The sequence below is a fragment of the Taudactylus pleione genome, unplaced genomic scaffold (genome assembly GCF_031769625.1).
Source record: "Taudactylus pleione unplaced genomic scaffold, aTauple2 ptg000040l, whole genome shotgun sequence".
Classification (NCBI taxonomy): Eukaryota; Metazoa; Chordata; class Amphibia; order Anura; family Myobatrachidae; genus Taudactylus; species Taudactylus pleione.
The window spans coordinates 2,788,824-2,807,806 of record NW_028284442.1 but is presented as its reverse complement, the minus strand read 5'-3'; the positions used below and the strand labels follow the sequence as shown (position 1 = coordinate 2,807,806).

Genomic DNA, 18,983 nt, shown 5'->3' with positions numbered 1-18,983 from the left:
TCTATCTCTTATTTCATATAAAGTGTTTGTGTGGTTGGACTTAAAAGTAGTAATTTACTTTGTGCTTTGTTCACTTCTGTTAGAACACCCAGGACATGTGCCATTGTAGTAAAAACCATTCATCGGTCCGCTCTTGTTAATCGTGGTTTGTTGTTTTATCTTTTGAGGGATGTGGTTATGCACCAGTTTACATATGAGGTCCGGGGCTTTTCTAAAAACTATATTTGGTAAACTAAGCAAGTGGTCTGCCAGCACCTCATCTTCTAATAGTATGGGCCAATGTCTCTTAATTATCTTTTGTATGTCTTTGTACTGTTTAGAAAAGTTTGTCACAAACAGAATTTTGTTGTCTTTGTGTCTGTTCACTTTGTCTTTGTATTGCAAGAGTTCTTTTCTGTCTATTGCTTCTACTTCTTTGAAAGCTCTTTCTATCAAAGTTGTGTCATAACTCTTTTCTATAAATTGAGTGGTCAGCTCTTCACCTTGTGTAACAAAGTCTTCCTTGTTGGAGCAGTTTCTCCTGAGTCTAATGAATTGGCTTTTGGTATGGATTTGAGCCAATTTGGGTGATGCCAGCTACTGGATAAAATAAAGCTATTAACATCTACCTGTTTTTTAAAGGTTCTAGTATGTATGCTATTGTCTCTTATGTGGATGTCCACATCTAGACATTCTACTTGGGTCTTACTGTAGTTGGCTGTAAATTTAAGATGGTTATCATTATTGTTGATCTGTTTTAGGAATAGTTGAAACTGTGATTCAGTGCCACCCCAGATGATCAAGATATAATCTATATAGCTCTACCAGAGCACAAGATTCACCCCAAGAACTGGATAGCTCCAGATATGATGATCTTCCCACCAACTCATGTATAAGTTGTCATAACTTGGGGCGAATCTCGTGCCCATCGCAGTACCGGTGGTCTGTAGGTAAAAAGGTGTCTTCGAACCACACGTAATTGTGTTCTAGCATGAACTTGATGCAATCCAATGTGAAGATGAGTTGTGCGTCTGTAATATCATCAGCTTGCTGTAAGTTATATCTTATACTTGAAACTTCTTGTTGATGATCTATCACTGAATAAAGTGATGTAATGCCAGCTGTGACTAACCATAGCTGGTCGTCCCATGTAACGTCCTTTAAGTAGTTTAAGACTGATGTAGTGTCTCTCAAATATGACTGATGTTTTTGTACATATGCTTGTAGGATGGAGTCTAAATATTCTGATAAATTTGAAGTTAATTAATCTATTCCCCAAATAATTGGCCTGACAGGTGGTGTGATGGGATTTTTATGTATTTTGTGTAGATAGTAGAAGACAGGGATGATGGGGTGTGGTGTATGTATGAATTTGAATTCCTGATTGGTCAGGATTCCGAACTGTAGTCCTCTTTGTTATTGTAGGTTTAATTGCTTCTGAAACATGTTAGTTGGATCTTGCTTTAGTTTTTTATATGTTGTATTATCATTCAATAGTCTTTGTGCTTCTTTTATATAGTCCTGTTTGTTCAGTACCAACACCCCTCCTCCCTTATCTGCTGCTTTGACAATGATTTGGTGATTATCTTGAAGTTCTTGTAATGCTACTTTTTCTTTCCTCATAAGGTTGTTATTTGTGCCCTTATGTTATTGGTCTCCTGATTTTTCAATGTCCCTCTCAACCATTTTGATAAATGTGTCAATTTGAGGTCCTTGTATGTAATTAGCGTAGAAGGTGGATGGGAGTTTTAGGGGCATGTGTTTGTATGGTTCTATTTGTGCGGAATTCCTAATTTGTGCTGGGGTCGTGGTAGCAAAAAAAATTTTGAGCGTTAACTTGCGCGCAAAACTATGTAAGTCTAGATATGTCTGGAATTCTCCATGGCACATCCGGACTCTGGGGGTGTCTGGTCTCCATGGTCATGGCGGCCACTCCATCTCCTAGTTCAGCGACGGTCACTACTGCTCTCCTTCTGTGACGCCGGCTGCTGCACTCCAGTGATGCTGGCATCCCACATGGCGATCTCCCCACCGATCTCACTGTATACTGTGACTTCAAAGAAGTCACCTGACACTGGAACCACCAATGAGAGGGTAGCTCCTGATTCCATTTCATTCACACCGAATCAGGAGCAGTTAGTATCTATAAAAGCCTTGATAAAACTTAGTAGTGAAACGTACGTCGGCGGTCTGGACGCTGACCAAGAGGCTCTGCTCCTATTAATGATTACTTAAACTATATGTTGTTGTATGTGAACAATGGTGATACTAAAACTCAGCCTGAATATAGATTACCCCTGAGACGCGGCTACAGCACGCTCAGGACTATACTGTTTCAGTCTGTTGTTTGTAGTAAAAAATGTGCTGATTATAAAACGCTGTCTTTCAAATGCGGTGAAATAAAATCCACTTAATTAGTAGTTGTATGTGAACAATACTGATACTAAAATTCAGCCTGAATATAGATTACTCCTGAGACGCGGCTAAAGCACGCTCAGGACTATATGTTTTCAGATCGCTGTTTGTAGCACTAATGTGTTGACTACAAAATACTGTTATTTAATGGGGTAATATACAATCAATTTAATTAATAACAGTGACTACTGAAAGCTTAGGGTCACTGGTTATATCCCGCTTTTTATAAACAATAATAAGCTGATGATGAGTCTGCCGTATACTGTGTCATGATATATATTGTTTTACCACTGATAGGGAATATATAACTGACTAATAAGGTGGCTGCAGCTTACTTAAATACACGAGATTACAGTACGTCATCTGCGGGATTGATACGACGATTACAAACGCTACCCCACAATATGAAATATTACAAACCATTTAATTATCGATATCAGTTATCTTAATCCAGGTTACCAATCCTGTATAATACGCCGATTTGAAAGACTGTCGTATGATGCACTACACTAAATAGTGAATAAACACTGAGAGGGAGTCCAGCTGACTAATTAAGCCGCATATCCATGTCTGAGGCCGGTGCACAGGTCTATAGACAGGACGCGTGCTGAATATTCCTCTGCCACTTTTACAAATGAGAAACAATAAAGAGTCATAACGAACCCTCACTATTTACTATTAGCAACAAATGTTGCAATAGGAATAGGATACACTATCCCTTCCACAAACACCGATGCAGTATGAGATACATAGGAGGGAGACAATTTCAATAAACTGACATTCAGATCCTTTATTGTCTAGAACATCCCTGATACTGCCATATATGTTAAATGATCTCATACAAATATTAAGGTGAATATATGCTCAACAATAATGCACAGGGTGTGAGATGTAAATTTATTTATTCATATGTATGCTCTCAGTGATATGCAGTAATTTCTAACATACATACAACCAACAATAGAATCATGAAGATTCTTAACATGTGTTATAATTGTTACTTATAGGATAGCAGTAGCCCAGAGTGTCAGCTTCGTTTTATTCACAATTTTCCAACTTTTTTTCACATTTCTTGTATTCTTTCATGTTATTGATATTTCACTAACGTTTTAATTAATCCAATAAAGGTTACATTTTAGTTTCATCAATTGATTTATTGTGCGCCATTACAGGACATTCTTCTTCTTTCCCCTCTCTGTGGAATTTGTATATTAGGTATCTATAAAAGGACTTCCTGTGCCGCCAGCTGATTGCCAGTGCGACATTTCTCACATTCTTCAGCATGAGGTCTGTCTTTGTGCTCCTCAGTGCTCCCACACTGAACTTCCAGTATCTGCTACTAAGATCTCTCTTCTGGCTATAACATCTGTACCAGTCAAGACCTCTCCGGTACCAGCCTAGAGTCCAGCCTCTCCGGTACCAGCCCAGAGTCCAGCCTCTCCGGTACCAGCCCAGAGTAGAGCCTATGCAGTATCAGCCCAGAGTCCAGCCTCTCTGATATAATCCTGAAGTCCAGCCTCTCTGATACCATCCCGAAGTCCAGCCTCTCCGGTACCAGACTGGAGTCCAGTCTCTCCGATACCAGCCCGGAGTCGAGCCTCTTCAGTACCAGCCCGGAGTCGAGCCTCTTCGGTACCAGCCCAGGGACTAGTCTCTTCAATTCTAATCTGGAATTCAGCCACTTCTCTCCCGCTCAGTATTCTGGAAAAACCTCATTGGGCAACTAGGACCTCTACCTTCCAGTCCCACGCCAGTGGCCAGCCTCGTTTTCTCCAGTATTAGTCAACAACCTGTTCTACATCCTTGTTTATATACACCATCTTGTCCATTCCGAAAGAACATGCACAAGAACTACATCAGACCTTCCAGTTTTCAGCATATCACTGGCTCATTCCCTTCAGTCCCTGATTTCAGTCCGGAAACACAACCCGACCCGATCCTGACATGTAATATGTGAAGTCTACTACTACGCACCTGTAGCCCTTATGTCTGTTAGGACAGGTTGGCTGCTTGATTAGGAGTTTTCACATGCATTTCCTTCAATACTGTCTTGAGGACTTTGTCATATTTCATTTCTATCCTGCCTTCTAATAATTTATAATTCATAATATCTTACATACAGCCTATCTATCACCTCAGAGTTGTTTTTTGATTGGTTTATAAGACTCAGACTGTTGTCCCAAGTGCCATACATGGGAAGCTTTTTTCTATCATATGTATGTGGGAATATCCACTGATTAATGCTTTTGGAGACAGGGTAGGCATTACTCCAATGTTCATTTTGTAAAGTTTCAAGGGAGCCATCCTTAGCACCTGCTAGGAGTCCTAGTTCTAACATGCTGTTTAAGTTTTTGGTTTCTGTTGCCCTAATCAGAGGACTGGATGCAGGAGGGGAAAGCCTGAAGGGAAAGAATATAAGAATATTTACAACTGAGGAGTTATCCTGACTCTGGGCCTGATTCAGGGTTGTATGCTACCGCACAGCTGCTGCAACTTTGTACTCAGCGGCTGTGCAATAATATGTTAATGCCATAGGAGGCGTCTTGTGTAAATAGACGCCTCCTGCTGGCTTCTGCGATCCGCTACTTGCATGAACATCGGCCATCTGAGTAAAGGTGCCCATCAACTTAAAGACATGAAAACGACGCATTGTAATCGTGCAGTCGGTTGTCAGTCTGTGATGAACCTACACTGAACGAGCAGTCATTCAGTGCAGGGTCATCAATCATCTGCAAACATGCTGAACCTGACAATATCATCAAATTGTCCAGCATGTTTGCAAGATGATAGATGTCTAAACGACCAGCGGGCACGTGCATGGCTGGACGTTTAAGACATTTTTACAAACGATTTGCAAGCGATTTGCAAACGATTTATGAACGATATCGTTATCGTTCAATCGCTCACATAAATCGTCTAGTGGATGGGCACCTTTACCCTCAGGTTAATCAAGATGGCTGTGAAATTCACACAGCCGGGACCACTGGCTTCGGCACGCCTCGAATAGGGGGTGACACCCCCATTTTCTAGAACGCTCCCGATTGTCGCCCCTTCCCTGCCCCCAAATAGCTGCTGCATGTCAATCATGCTGCAGCTTAGGGGGCACTGCGACCATTGGCACATGTGCAGCACAGCGATTGGCACATGCACAGTACAGATTCTGCGCATGCGCCAATTGGCAACCAATGGAGTTGTATGCAAACCATTGGGTTTGCGTTCAACTCTGAATCAAGTCACAGACGGGTGACTACCACCACCGTAACTGCGTCCACCCCTGCAATGGCATAATCAGGTTGGTTTTGATTAGAGATTTTTTGGATATTTGAAGATTACTAAAAATAACCAGTTGGGATTTCATATAAATTTGGGTAGAAATCAATTGTGTAGATCCAATAACCCTAATCTAGAAAATTGTATGCGATGCACATGAAGCCAAAATAAATATATAGAATAGATATATATTTGTGCAATTTATGTGATCAATTCACTGACACCTTACATCAAACAGTTTACCTTGCAGTCCCATAAGGGACATGCACAATGTCAGCCTACAGTATGTATGGAATTTTTGCACACTGCACATCTCCGTATATTGCGCCAGAATGTATGACACCACAATGCTTGTACAATTGGGCCCTTTATATTATGCATGTACTTAAAACCAGTTTTTACTTTACAAACTATTTTAAATATTTTTATAGGTGCAATGCTAACTATTTCTTCAACTACTAATATAAAAAGGTGGTGACTGTAAGTAAACAAAATATATATATATATATATATATATATACACACATGTGCAAATAAGGCAAAATTATAGAATAAGATCCAGACATCTGTATACAGATTTTTTTTCTAAATCAGAATGACATATGATGCGTGAGACATAATTTATTTAGAAACCAAAATTTACACAAAGCCCTAGAGTCTCTCAGAAGTTCCATTCCATCTGGCTTGATTTCCATACAATGTATATAGCGTACTAATTAGCTTGCACAGATGTAATTGATGGCAGATATATTAATGGACATTGGACTCTATCCAGTGGCTGCAGACAAGTTTTTTGGGTGTGTAGGATAGAAAATCAAGTTATTATTTTCATAATTATTGTTATTATTATCAACAGTTATTTATATAGCACACACATATTATACATACTATACCCACTTATACATACATACATAGATATGTGTCCTCATACACTATTGCTGCAGTCACACCAAACAGCCCTTGTCAAAGGAGCGGGTCTTATGTGACTTGTGCAGAGCATCTTTTTTGCTCGAATACAAAACTGCTTAACGAGACTGCACTGCTTGTTTGGATATGCGACACATGTACATTTGGATGAGTCTGTACTCGAAGTGCTACAATGCAGTGGCCCCTGCCTTTTTTCATGCCAAGTTTCATTGTACTTCATCTGCGACTTTGTACATATTTAAAACAAATTCCTGTGCGGTTAAGGTCACAGGCCGGCATCCTATATACAGACTGAGTGGTGTTTTGCTGCATCTGCAGTGCAAATAATATGCAAATTTAAAGAAAAAGTCACTACAGTACATTACAATGCTCTGCACAGCTCACTCATGCCAGACGTCTCACGCCAGATGATGTATTGAGTCTAGGTGGATGAGGACACATTTGTAATAGAGTTTTTTTTTTTTTTTTTTTTGGAAGCCAATTAACCTACAAGTATATTTTTTGAGTGTGGGATAGATCCGGAGTACCTGGAGGAAACTCACGCAAGCACAGGGAAAATATACAAACTCCAAAGAGTTAGGGCTATTGTGGGAATCAAACACAAGACTTCTGTGTGAAGCAGTAATGCAAACCAATACACCATCTGTTAATAATTAATATGATAATCCTATTGTTGCCCTGTACTGACTTATAGCTCATACAGCCATGCAATTTCACATACTGAGACATAGATTAAAGGTAGTAGCAGTAGCACCTGCAATCACACTTATGACACTTGGGTTTAGATGGGGGCTGCCACTTGTATATTCTATTTAAGTTTACTGCTGTTTGCAGTGATGCAATTTTGGTGGATAGGTGTCAGGGGCCCTGCCTTAGATAAAGGGTCGGTTTTGCCCATACGCTGGTTACGTGGCTGAATAGGGCCCTACATAGAGGTGGGCGCCCATATCCGGCCGCAGCCAGCGACAGGCAAATAAGAAGCTCACCTGCCTGGTCCGGAGACTCGTGCAGAGCAGGCAGTGTTACTGGCGCCGGTGTCCAGCACTGCACTACAGTGAAGGAACGCAAAATAAACTAAAGCTCCCAGTAGCCATTGCTGCTAGGAGTTTCTTCACTGTAGTGTAGTGCAGTGCAGTGCGGTGCCGGACACCAGGTAAGTAAATTATTTCTGGAGGCATAATGTGTATGGGGCAGTTTTACTGTGGGAATAATGTGTACAAGGCACTATTACTGTGGGAATAAGTTTAAGGAGCACTACTACTGTGGGCATAAGTGTAAGGGCCACTACTACTACTGTGGGCATAATGTTTATGGGGCAGTACTACTGTGGGCATAAGTGTAAGGAGCACTACTACTGTGGGCATAAGTGTAAGGGCCACTACTACTGTGGGCATAATGTTTATGGGGCAGTACTACTGTGGGCATAAGTGTAAGGAGCACTACTACTGTGGGCATAAGTGTAAGGGCCACTACTACTGTGGGCATAATGTTTATGGGGCAGTACTACTGTGGGCATAATGTGTAAGGAGCAGTACTACGGTGGGCATAACGTGTAAGGGGCACTACTACTGTGGGCATAATGTTTACGGGGCATTACTACTGTAGGCATAATATGCAAGGAGCAGTACTGCTGTGGGCATAATGTGCAAGGAGCAGTACTACTGGGCTCATAATGTGTAAGGGGCACTACTACTGTGGGCATAATGTTTACGGGGCATTACTACTGTGGGCAAAATGTGCCAGGAGCAGTACTACTGTGGGCATAACATGTAAGGGGCATTACTACTGTGGGCATAATGTGTAAGGGGCATTTCAACTGGACTTTCCCCATGAGACCACGCCCTCTAATTTTTTCAGGCACATGCAACAATACACCATAGGGCGCTGAAATATATTTTCGCTTACCAAAAAAATTGGGCTTGGCCTGCCCTGCATAGATTTAACACAGAGGTGCAGAAACATTTAGCTATGCCCCTGTCCAGTAATACCACTTTCACACAGAATGTGTGAAATATCCCGGCTTTTACCCGGCATTTAAATGCCGGGTGGGTTTGCCGGTCAAAGAGTTACCCCCCTTTTGCACAGAAAATAAAATTACCGGGTAAAGCACTTTTACCAGGCAATTTGCAGATCAACACTGGTTTTTTTTTCTGTGTGAAAGGGTCAACCTGGGTTGAAATTGCCGGGTATCTGATCCTGGTAAAAAGCAGGGTCGGAGACCTGGCGATTTCGACCCGGGTTGACCTTTTCACACAGAAAAAAAACCTGTGTTGATCTGCAAATTACCGGGCAAAAATGCTTTACCCAGTAATTTTGTTTTCTGTGTGAAAGGGATATAAGTCTGCTTTTCTAGATCCCTAGTTTTAAGTCTTCCTCTTTTATAATATACCTACAGAGTGACATCTATTTAGGTCAAGAACATGGATGCAAAACAGGCTGTATATAAATGAAATAGGGACTGCACCACCGTCTATTGCAAACCGATTAAGCAAGCTAATAAAAATTGTCAAAATTGAAACATTTACTGATTTTAATAGGCATAAAGAACCAGAGTATGTGTCGTACAGTATAAGTGATGCCTTTTGGAGATTTGTGATCAGCAGCTGCATACTGACCTGCGACAAGCAACCAAGACTAATGTTAGCTGTAGTAAGCAGAAACACTACAGCATTAGAAAGTTACAGAGTTTGTGAAACTGTACCTATTAGCGACAGCAACAAACAGAAAAAGAAAAGGTCACTCCATGGAAATTTGTCCTTGTAGCATTACTGGACTAATAAGATTGTACTAAATTTAAGTTTGTAAACTTGGAGCCAGGGAGTGTAATGTCGCTTCATTACCAAAGGATCTTACAGTAATTGTCAGGATCTTGCTTACAATGTGAAAGAATGTTAATGAAAGACATCACTTGTGAAGCAGCTCACGTGTTGTGTTAAGCTTTACCTGTTAATGCTTTGCACGCACACCGGTTCTTCACTGCACAGCTGACTAAGCTTTTTCTTAAACAAGCTGAAGTGAGTTAGTGCCAAGAGTATATTCATCTGAGCTCTCCATGGCATTTCTTCTACGCTGACTTGAATCCGTCTCTTGCGCTTTATATATCTACCAACAATAGGTGTTAGCAACAGGATCAAGGCTGTAAATGCTTTCTTCTCAAGCTCTTCTCTTGTAAGTCTAAAATGAAAGAAAGACTGAATGTATAGTATGCAAATACAGCTAAATGAATAATAAATCATAAAAGGTTAGCTTCTACTAAAAGTCATCCATACATAAAAAAAAACAGGATATAATTTTAGTTATATTTTGCTCCATTTAAAAATACAGGAAAACTAAAGTTCTATCATATGTTTGAAACAAACTATTGTGCGACCTGTGCAAATATACTATAATTAGCTGGAAACATTAGCAGACGTCCAGGAACACAATGAACTCAGGAGCAAACGCAGAATTTCTAGACAGAGGTTTCCAGATGCTTGATTTTAGAGCGAGTGTGGCCAGTCCATGAAGAGGGTATAATTAGCACTTAAGCAGCTTTAATATGCATCATACAAAGTGTATTGTGTGTCATAATTCTAGCATGTACAGCCATGGCCAAAAGTTTTGAGAATGACACAAGTTTTGGTTTTCACAAAGTTTGCTGCTTCAGTGTTTTTAGACCTTTTAGTCAGATGTTACTATGGTATACTGAAGTAATATTACAAGCATTTCATAAGTATCAAAGGCTTTTATTGACAATTACATTAAGTTTATGCAAAGAGTCAATATTTGCAGTGTTGACCCTTCTTTTTCAAGACCTCTGCAATTCTCCCTGACATGCTGTCAATCAACTTCTGGGCCACATACTGACTGATGGCTGCCCATTCTTGCCTAATCAATGCTTGGAGTTTGTCAGAATTTGTGGGTTTTTGTTTGTCCACCTGCCTCTTGAGGATTGACCACAAGTTCTCAATGGGATCAAGGTCTGGGTAGTTCCTTGGCCATGGACCCAAAATTTCAATGTTTTGTTCCCGATCCACTCAGTTATCACTTTTGCCTTATGGCAATGTGCTCCATCATGCTGGAAAAGGCAATTTTCATCACCAAACTGTTCTTGGATGGATGGGAGAAGCTGCTCTTGGAGGATGTTTTGGACCATTCTTTATTCATGGCTGTGTCCTTAGGCAAAATTGTGAGTGATCCCACTTCCTTGGCTGAGAAGCAACCCCACACATGAATGGTCTCAGGATGCTTTACTGTCCGGAAACGCACTAGTCCCCCCCTGATAGCAGCCCTACTAGACATTGTCTTCAATGTTGGTCTGCAGAGTGATTTCAGGAGGTGATTCAGCTGTGGACGCAGTGACAGGGATCATGCAGACTCCCGATTATTGGGAATCTGTGCATGCGCCTGACCCATACTGCACATGTGCGGTATGGGTCTGCGATCCCGCACGCAGTCCGGCAGTAGACTGTCAGTGATTGACTGTCTGCTGCTGTTTCTGGGTGGGGATGCAACTCGGCTCAGGCGTGGTGTCTCCTGCTGCATTATCATATTACAGCTATCGCACCTGCTACCATAGCATATCCTTCAGCAGCTGAAACACTCCTTCTGTTCTGCAGTGATTTCTGAAACTAAAGTAAGTTTGGATGCTATACTGATTTCTGTTATACTGAGTTCTGTAAGTCAGTCTTCTCCTGGTATGAGAATACGCCTGCACTATCATTCACTCCAAATTTGCATAGTTGTCCAGGATATAGGCGAGGATAATGTAAACAAATGAAGGCTACAGGTGTACATCAGGATTCAGTCTTCAACCTGTGCAACGCTGAGTTAATGTTTCATCATTGCGTAAGTAATGTTTAACTGTAATATCAATGCAGTGCTTGTATATTTTTTTCTCTGTCAATATAGAAAAAGTAATTTATTTATTTATTACCAGTTGTTCTTATAGTGCACACATATTCCTCAGCGCTTTAGCTTACAAACTATATTCCCTGCCACACGTTTACACAAATACACACTAGGGTTAAGTTTTGTTGGGAACCAATTAACCTACCAGTATATTGTTGGAGTGTGGGAGGAAACCCATCCACGCAGTTAGGGCCGTAGTAGGAATTGAACCCATGACCTCAGTGCTGTAAGGCAGTAATGCTAACCATTACACCGTCTGTGTTGCCCATCATATCAGTGATGTGCGGTGAGGTCAATGGCTGGGGAGGCACAAATGAAGATGGGTCTGAGTGCTGGGAGCCTGTCTCACCCCCTACTCACTGTAACTCACCCCTCACTACACTAAGCTTCAGTGTCCATTGATTCTCCTACCTGCATCACTGTGTCTTTTCTTGCTGCTAAGCTCCGATCTCTAAACACTGCCGTGCACTTCCTGGTCACATGACACATCCAAGGTGTCCATCATTGCTCAAGGCATGGGCCCCATACTCAGATGCAAGCCTCTATTTACTCTCTTTTTGTGAAACTTACTGCCTGTGCTGTGGTCCCGCCCCCAGCTCTGCAAGCAGTGTCTGACTATACAGAAGTGAGGCTGAACTGTTGCTGCCTCATCTCTGGTCTCCTTGCAGTCCCAGGGAGCTCCACAAAGCTGGTGAGTGTTAACTATAAAATGTTATAAGTTATAAATATCTTGTTTGTATTATTCTAATCATTTTTATATCAAATCTCAGGAGTATGACAGGGGAGGCTCTGCCTGCCCTGACTGCACATCCCTGCATTATATAGAGGTCTTAAAGTTACCAATAGGGAAACCAATAGTAAAAATAAGATAAAGTAGGTGGCTGGCAGTAGTCTAGAATCCTCATCTAGACCAGCAATACAGTGTATAAAACCATAAACGACATGAAACTAAAGCTGTAAAACATACTCATAGTTTCCAGAGACAGACTGCAATGTTGCATATTCCAAGGAGAGGTTGGTATTCCTTTGCTCATAAAGATAGACCAGCCAATGTTAATGGATATTTGCAAGTTTGTTGGTATATGACACGTAACCCTCACAGTGGCAGAAGCAGAAGAAGGTGGAAAGAACACTTGAATGAGTTTAATTTTTTACTGCCAAAAAAACCATTCGTCAATGTACAGTTACATCTATCTTTTCATGTAATGCTCAAAGTACTGGAATAATGATGAACCTCAAATAAACAATCACTCAAAGGACTGGTGTTCTCGCAGAGGACTGCTGGAACATAACAGCACATTCAGCAAGTCAAATATCAAACTTCAATACTTGAGGTTATTTAGGATGGAAATTTAACATCACAACATAATTTTCCATATATGACCCATTACTGTTGAGTGCTTGGTAAAGTACCATTCAGTGCAATGCATGCTTTATGCCCTTAACTAGTTACTATCTTAGAATGCTCTTGCTTCAAAAGTTAAACTTTAATTGTAAATTGCTATGTTCATTAGACTGATGCACTCAGGCTAGGTTTTGAGAAGACAACAACACAATTACTTCTAATTATCCTAATGACTGCATAAGTGTGCGCTAAACACATCATTTAAACATTATTTTAAATGCATATAATTTCCCCCATGAGTGTGTCATTTGAAAATGTTAACAAAACAAATCTAGTGAACTCTTGCATACATGCCATGCACAGTTGTACAGTCAGACGTGTACTCACACAGGGCTCTATTTACTACAATCCGCATTTGTAATGCAGATTGTAATGCAGATTGTAGTGTGATATTACCAACTGAATTCGCATTACGAATTCAGGCAATATCACAGGGATTTACTACAAATCCCTTGCAGGGACAGAGCTTACGATAAAGCTCTGGCCCTGATTCAGAACGCTCGCTCTAAATCAGGGTCGTCCTTCTCTTTTTTTAGAGCGGCCTCCTGGCCGCTCGCATAGCTGTGGGTGACCACCCACAGCTATAGCGAGCGGCCAAAAAGATGGTCGCGATGGTCAAGACCATCGTGACCATCGGGCTTGCGACGAGACCCTTGTGGTAGGGTCTCGTTGCCGCAAGCCCTGGAGTGCTTTCGGCTCTATCAGAGCCGAAGGCACTCCCACTGACATCACTTGTGATGTCATTGGGGCTGGCCCCAGACGGTAGGCGTACCCATACGAACGCCTCCATCTGGGCAGCCACGCCCCCGGCATGCCCACCAAAGGGGGCGTGCTGTCACTCACCATCGACAGCACGCCCCCTTTGGTACGAGACCCATAGCGACGGCTTGGCCATCGCTATCCGGGTCTCGCACATGCGCACGACGGAGCCGGGTCCATCGTGCGCATGCGCACTGGGCCACATCGACCCGCTTGCGAGCGCTCAGCGCTCGTGAGCGGGTCTGAATTAGGCCCTCTGTCCCTGCGAATCTCTTCCGGAGCCTTATCACGATATTTTCGCAAAAAATAACGTGACAAGTGCCCTGTGTATGTGCTGACCGCCCGCCGCTGCTACCCCCCTGTCGCCAAGCCCCGCCCCCATCGCTAAGCCCTACCCCCACAATCGTGGACCCCACGTGACCCCCCCCTCCCTGCGACCCCCCCCTCCCTTAATTACACTTACCTGCAATTATCGGGCCTCCGGTGATGTCCTCTGTCGCTTCGGTCAAGTGACATCCCATACTGCTCTGGGACACTATCAGGTGACGACTGGGCCCCAGTGCACAATGGGAGACCAGCTGACCGGAGGGAGGACATCACCGGAGCCCCGAACTCCGGTCCCTGGACTCAGGTAAGTTTGTTTTTTTCACTTTTTTTTTTACAGTGAATCAGCGTGTGGTCTGTTTAGACCACACAGCTGATCACTGGGGCCGGCTCCGGGCTCTGCTCTGCACGTTATAGAGGAGCAGGAGTCCGGTAACCGGGGGAGACCCTGGATAATGCCACCTCCAGGTGGCGTTATTATCACAGGGTTTTCCCCGGTATTTTTTCACATTTTATTTTTAGTAACTTTGGCCAGATCACATTTCCCATTACAATTATGGGAAATGCGATCTGCTTACTAAAAATAAGTGATAATTAGGGGTTGGAGTAGAATGTTACAAATTCTACTCCAATTGCAGGCGATACTAAAATAATGTGAAAAGGGTGTGAAAACATGCTTTTTCACATTATGTTAGTAAAAATAATGTTAATAAATAGAGCCCAAAGTGGCTAATGCCCGTGTGCCTGTTTGGAGAGTATAGCTAATGTTTTTGTCACACTGTGGATCGTATCCAATTAGATGCAAAAAGCCACGGTTTTGCAAAACGTTTTCACCATTGTGAACTTTTCGCACAAAATGCGTATCGTGCAATCCTTTTGCCGGACTTTTTTTGCTTGTGCGAATACTCCATAGACAAAACCCGGCTAAAATTTTTCACCATTTCAGAGCAGGTGAAAAGCTGTGCAAAACCCCTTTTTTTGGATCGGCCTCTTGGCCGCTTGCATAGCTGTGGGTGACAACTATTGCAAGCGGCCATGATGATGGTCGCGATGGTCAAGACCATCGCGAACCATCGGGCTTGCGACGAGACCCTTGTGGTAGGGTCTCGTGGCCGCAAGTCCCAGAGAGATGTCAGTGGAGCCGCCCCCAAACGGCAGGCGTTCTCTCCTCCGTTTGAGCAGCCACCCCCGCCCACCAAATGGGGTGAGCTGTCACTCAACATCGACAGTTCGCCCCCTTTGGTGCGAGACCCAGAGCGACAGATTGCCCGTCGCTAGCCGGGTCTCACGCATGTGCACGACGGAGCCGGCTCTGTCGTGCGCATGCGCTGTGGGCCACCATCGACCTGGTTGTGAGCGCTCATCGCTTGCAACCGGGTCTGAATCAGGCCCTTGGTTTAGAACCTCTTGGACACCCTACCGCCAAAGACAAATTAGGCAAACAAAATTTTAATTAGCTTAATTTGGCCAATAATGACATGTCATTTTTGGGGTGAAAAAGATTAATTGTTGAAAAATGGGTTTAAAGTACTGGGTTGGGTATTTCGGGGGGCTGTATGGATGGGACATGTGTTTTCAACATTGCAGGTGGCTGCACCAGGTGTATTTTTATAATTTTTAAAAAGTGCACTTTTATGACACAAAAATATACTTGCACCCATTTTGATGTACCCCTAATTTAACTGCAGCATTTATTTTGGCCCCAAAAAATAGCTATTTTTATAATTTTTCCACTGTTACACAAATATGCATATGACAGCCATTTAACACAATTTAAGAACCCCAAATACTTTTATTAGGTCTACTAATACACTTCTAAATACGTTAATTGTCGCTTTATAGCGTCTAATTGGATACAGCCCTGTGTCTTCTCAGAAAAGGATCTCTCACGGGCGATGCAGATTGTACGCATTTAGGGCTTGATTCTGTAAGGATCGCAATTGCAAAGCTGCACACAGGCATATACTGTAGTGTGTAGTGCACGCAGGCAGCTTTGTAATTGAGATCCTTTGCAGATATGGTAATGCACAGGAGGCATCATGCCCCCTTTGCATTACTTAACCATGCTGCGTTGTTCAATGCAGCATCGATTAATTTGCGTACCATCGGCCGGATGTGGTGACCCATAGGGTCCAGCAGCCGGCCGCTGCTGTTTAGATGAAGAGGCCAGGAAATCTCTGTCACCTGACGGAGATCCTGACGTCTTCCCTCCCCCCCCAGCGGTCGCGACACACCTCAATTTCGAATAATGGAGGCTGAAGCCGCCCCCTCCCCGCCCCCAAACGGCAGCAGACTATCAATTACTGCCAGTTTGCTGCCAGTTTGCAAGTGAGCTCGCAGACCCGTTCTGCACATGTGCAGAAAGGGTCTGGCGCCTGCACAGATTCCCAAACATCGGGAATCTGCGTTCAGCAGTGCGCTGTATCAGACTGCACCAACATTTACCACTGTACAAGCAGAACTGAGCTGTAACTGAGGCAAAGTTAAGCAAGAGTGTGTCCACGGAACTGCGGTCCATGCCGAGTTGGATGTAAGCATAGATGCACCTCTTTCCAGGTGTATCTTTTGCACTTACTATAGACTGGTGCAAGTGCTAGCAAACCTAGCGTACTGATAGGAGGCAGATCCACACAAGATACATACAACTCTAGAGACCTTAATTTTAGTCAAAATTCAGTATTACAAAACATCATGAACATTAGACACAATCAGCAAACAGGACATTGTATGAGCTCTAAATCAGATGATTCAAAATTATATCTGAGAAGACTGAATCAGTGTTTATAATGAGGGGAAGAGTGGTGAGGGGTGGGCTCATGGCAGACAACAGATGATAAGGGAGAGAATCCAGAAGAACTTAACATAGGTAGCAGAGTTTGCTGGAGTCTAGTGGATATATTTACTAAAGGTCGATTTTAATAAATTTAAAATCGATAAAAATGTATCAACATCAATGTTGTGTTTCTGAGGCTAAATCACACATTTACTAATACTTGAAAAAACATTTAAAAAATTGTCTGTTAGTAAATGTGTGATTTCAACCCATAATCGTAAGATCGATGTAGACCGATGTTTATCAATTTTACATCACTCAAAATCGTAAGGTTCAAGGTTGCCATATTTAGTAAAGGATATGGAAGAGTTTCAGATGTTGCATGTAATAAATCCCATTTCCTATACTGTATATGCAATACACAGGTTCTATTCGGTGCACTGCAGAAAGACAAACACTCAATACTTTGTGTATGGGTGAAACATTGCTCCAATAAAACCATTGCACAAATCCAACATACTGTAGCATTTGTTATACACATTCATACATGTTTACATAACCTATATCTCATACAGACCTATGAAGATCCAGGTTGTGATTCTTCTTTTTCTGCTTTGGCTTATGGATTTCCATTTTATTTTTAGTCACATTCTGTTTTTTGGCTTCATTGGGCGTTGATGGTTTCCCGCCCTTAGATTAAAAAAAAAAAATACACTCAATTACAGCAGGACAAGTAAGATATACATACTAATATAATGAAAATAAATGTAAATATTATGTATCCCTAACACTTTAACAGAAATGACTAAACATTGTCTACTTGAAAATATGTGAACGGTTATGTACAAACTGGTTTGTTGTAACACACAGACATTATTGGCCGCGTCTAGCATTTCAAGGTACTTTTCCACTCTATGTTCATTGCAGACGCCTCTGCTAACTAGAAGTGCGTCATGTGGGGAGGCTGAAATATCTAATCAATGTTCAGCCTCTGCCACTTTGGAAGTACCACTTTCATTATATTATACTTTTCAGATTATCTTGTAAAATACAGCTCAGGTTAGACTCCTATACAGCCTAAATCAACCTAAATCAACCATGAGGGGTAAATTTACTAAAGTGCAGATTTTTAGAAGAGATGTTGCCCATACCAACCAATCAGATTCTAGCTATTATATTTTAGAAGGTGCTATGATAAGTAGAATCTGATTGGTTGCTATGGGCAACATCTCCACTTCTAAAAAACCCCACTTTAATAAATATACCCTTGAGAGTGTGAGAGGAAATTGGGACAGTCTTTATTACATGTAGCACTTATGTGTGTGTGTACTATCAATTTTAACATTGTCAAATTAAAATAACTCTACAAGTTCTGAGGAGGGGCAATACTCAAGTGTTTTAGAGCAATGAAAATGGCTGTGTGCCCTTCTACAAAGCAAACATTGTCCCTATAAAATGCATCGTTTCCCTCCCTCATCTAAAGTCAGAAATCATATTATTGCACTGCTCCACAACACTAGGTGCAGTGTTGCACATGCTCCATACTCTGCCAGATATGGCCTCTGCGCTGCTAACTACCCCCATCAGCCGCTTGCTCATACACAAAAGCCACCATCTTTCTCATCAGAACCATGTGCTTTAGCAAAAATCTAAATTCACTTGCACAAATCAAGATGACTCAGTGCTGTCAACTACATTATTTATAAAATGATCTCCAATGGTAACTAGCAGGAAAATGCTAAATGTATAACAAATGTATAAATTGGTTTATAGCAATTTTAACCATGACCTATTCATTATCTCTAGATTCCATATTAGACTCTCTCAACTCTGGGCCCGAAGAACCTATGACAGGTAATTTCCTTATTGATTTCCTGGGAAATATTCCTGTATAATGTTTTGTTTTTCACATAGAATAATGAAGACTTGCCCTAGGTTCTGCTGGATGTCTGTGCAGGGCATAAGGTCTCAAACAAAATGGATAAAACCATAGTGTTTTACATCAGATGGAATTATCTCCATGCGCCACTCTGTGTCAATTTTTATAGCTCTCTATGGTAAAGGCCATTTCAAAATGAACTAAAGAGTAGGATACATCTACTGTAGCATTTTGTGCATCCTGATAACTGTATCAGAGATACAAGGCTATAAAATGCAAAAATCCATTGTATATGTAGCCTATAAAGTGAACAAGAACAAAGTAAATAAAATGTAGCGACATCACCGCATAAACCAATCCAT

At 41.9% G+C, this 18,983-nt stretch overlaps 1 protein-coding gene across 1 annotated transcript in view; it reads right to left on the bottom strand.

The window, feature by feature from the left end:
• CFAP54 (cilia and flagella associated protein 54) overlaps positions 1–18,983 on the bottom strand; it is a 399,494-nt gene that overhangs the window by 225,649 nt on the left and 154,862 nt on the right. The window contains exons 33-34 of the mRNA XM_088453676.1: positions 17,320–17,432; positions 9,535–9,765 (exon numbers count right to left, since the gene is read on the bottom strand). Of these exons, the coding sequence (XP_088309802.1) occupies positions 9,535–9,765; positions 17,320–17,432 (344 nt within the window). The remainder of the gene's footprint in view (positions 1–9,534; positions 9,766–17,319; positions 17,433–18,983) is intronic.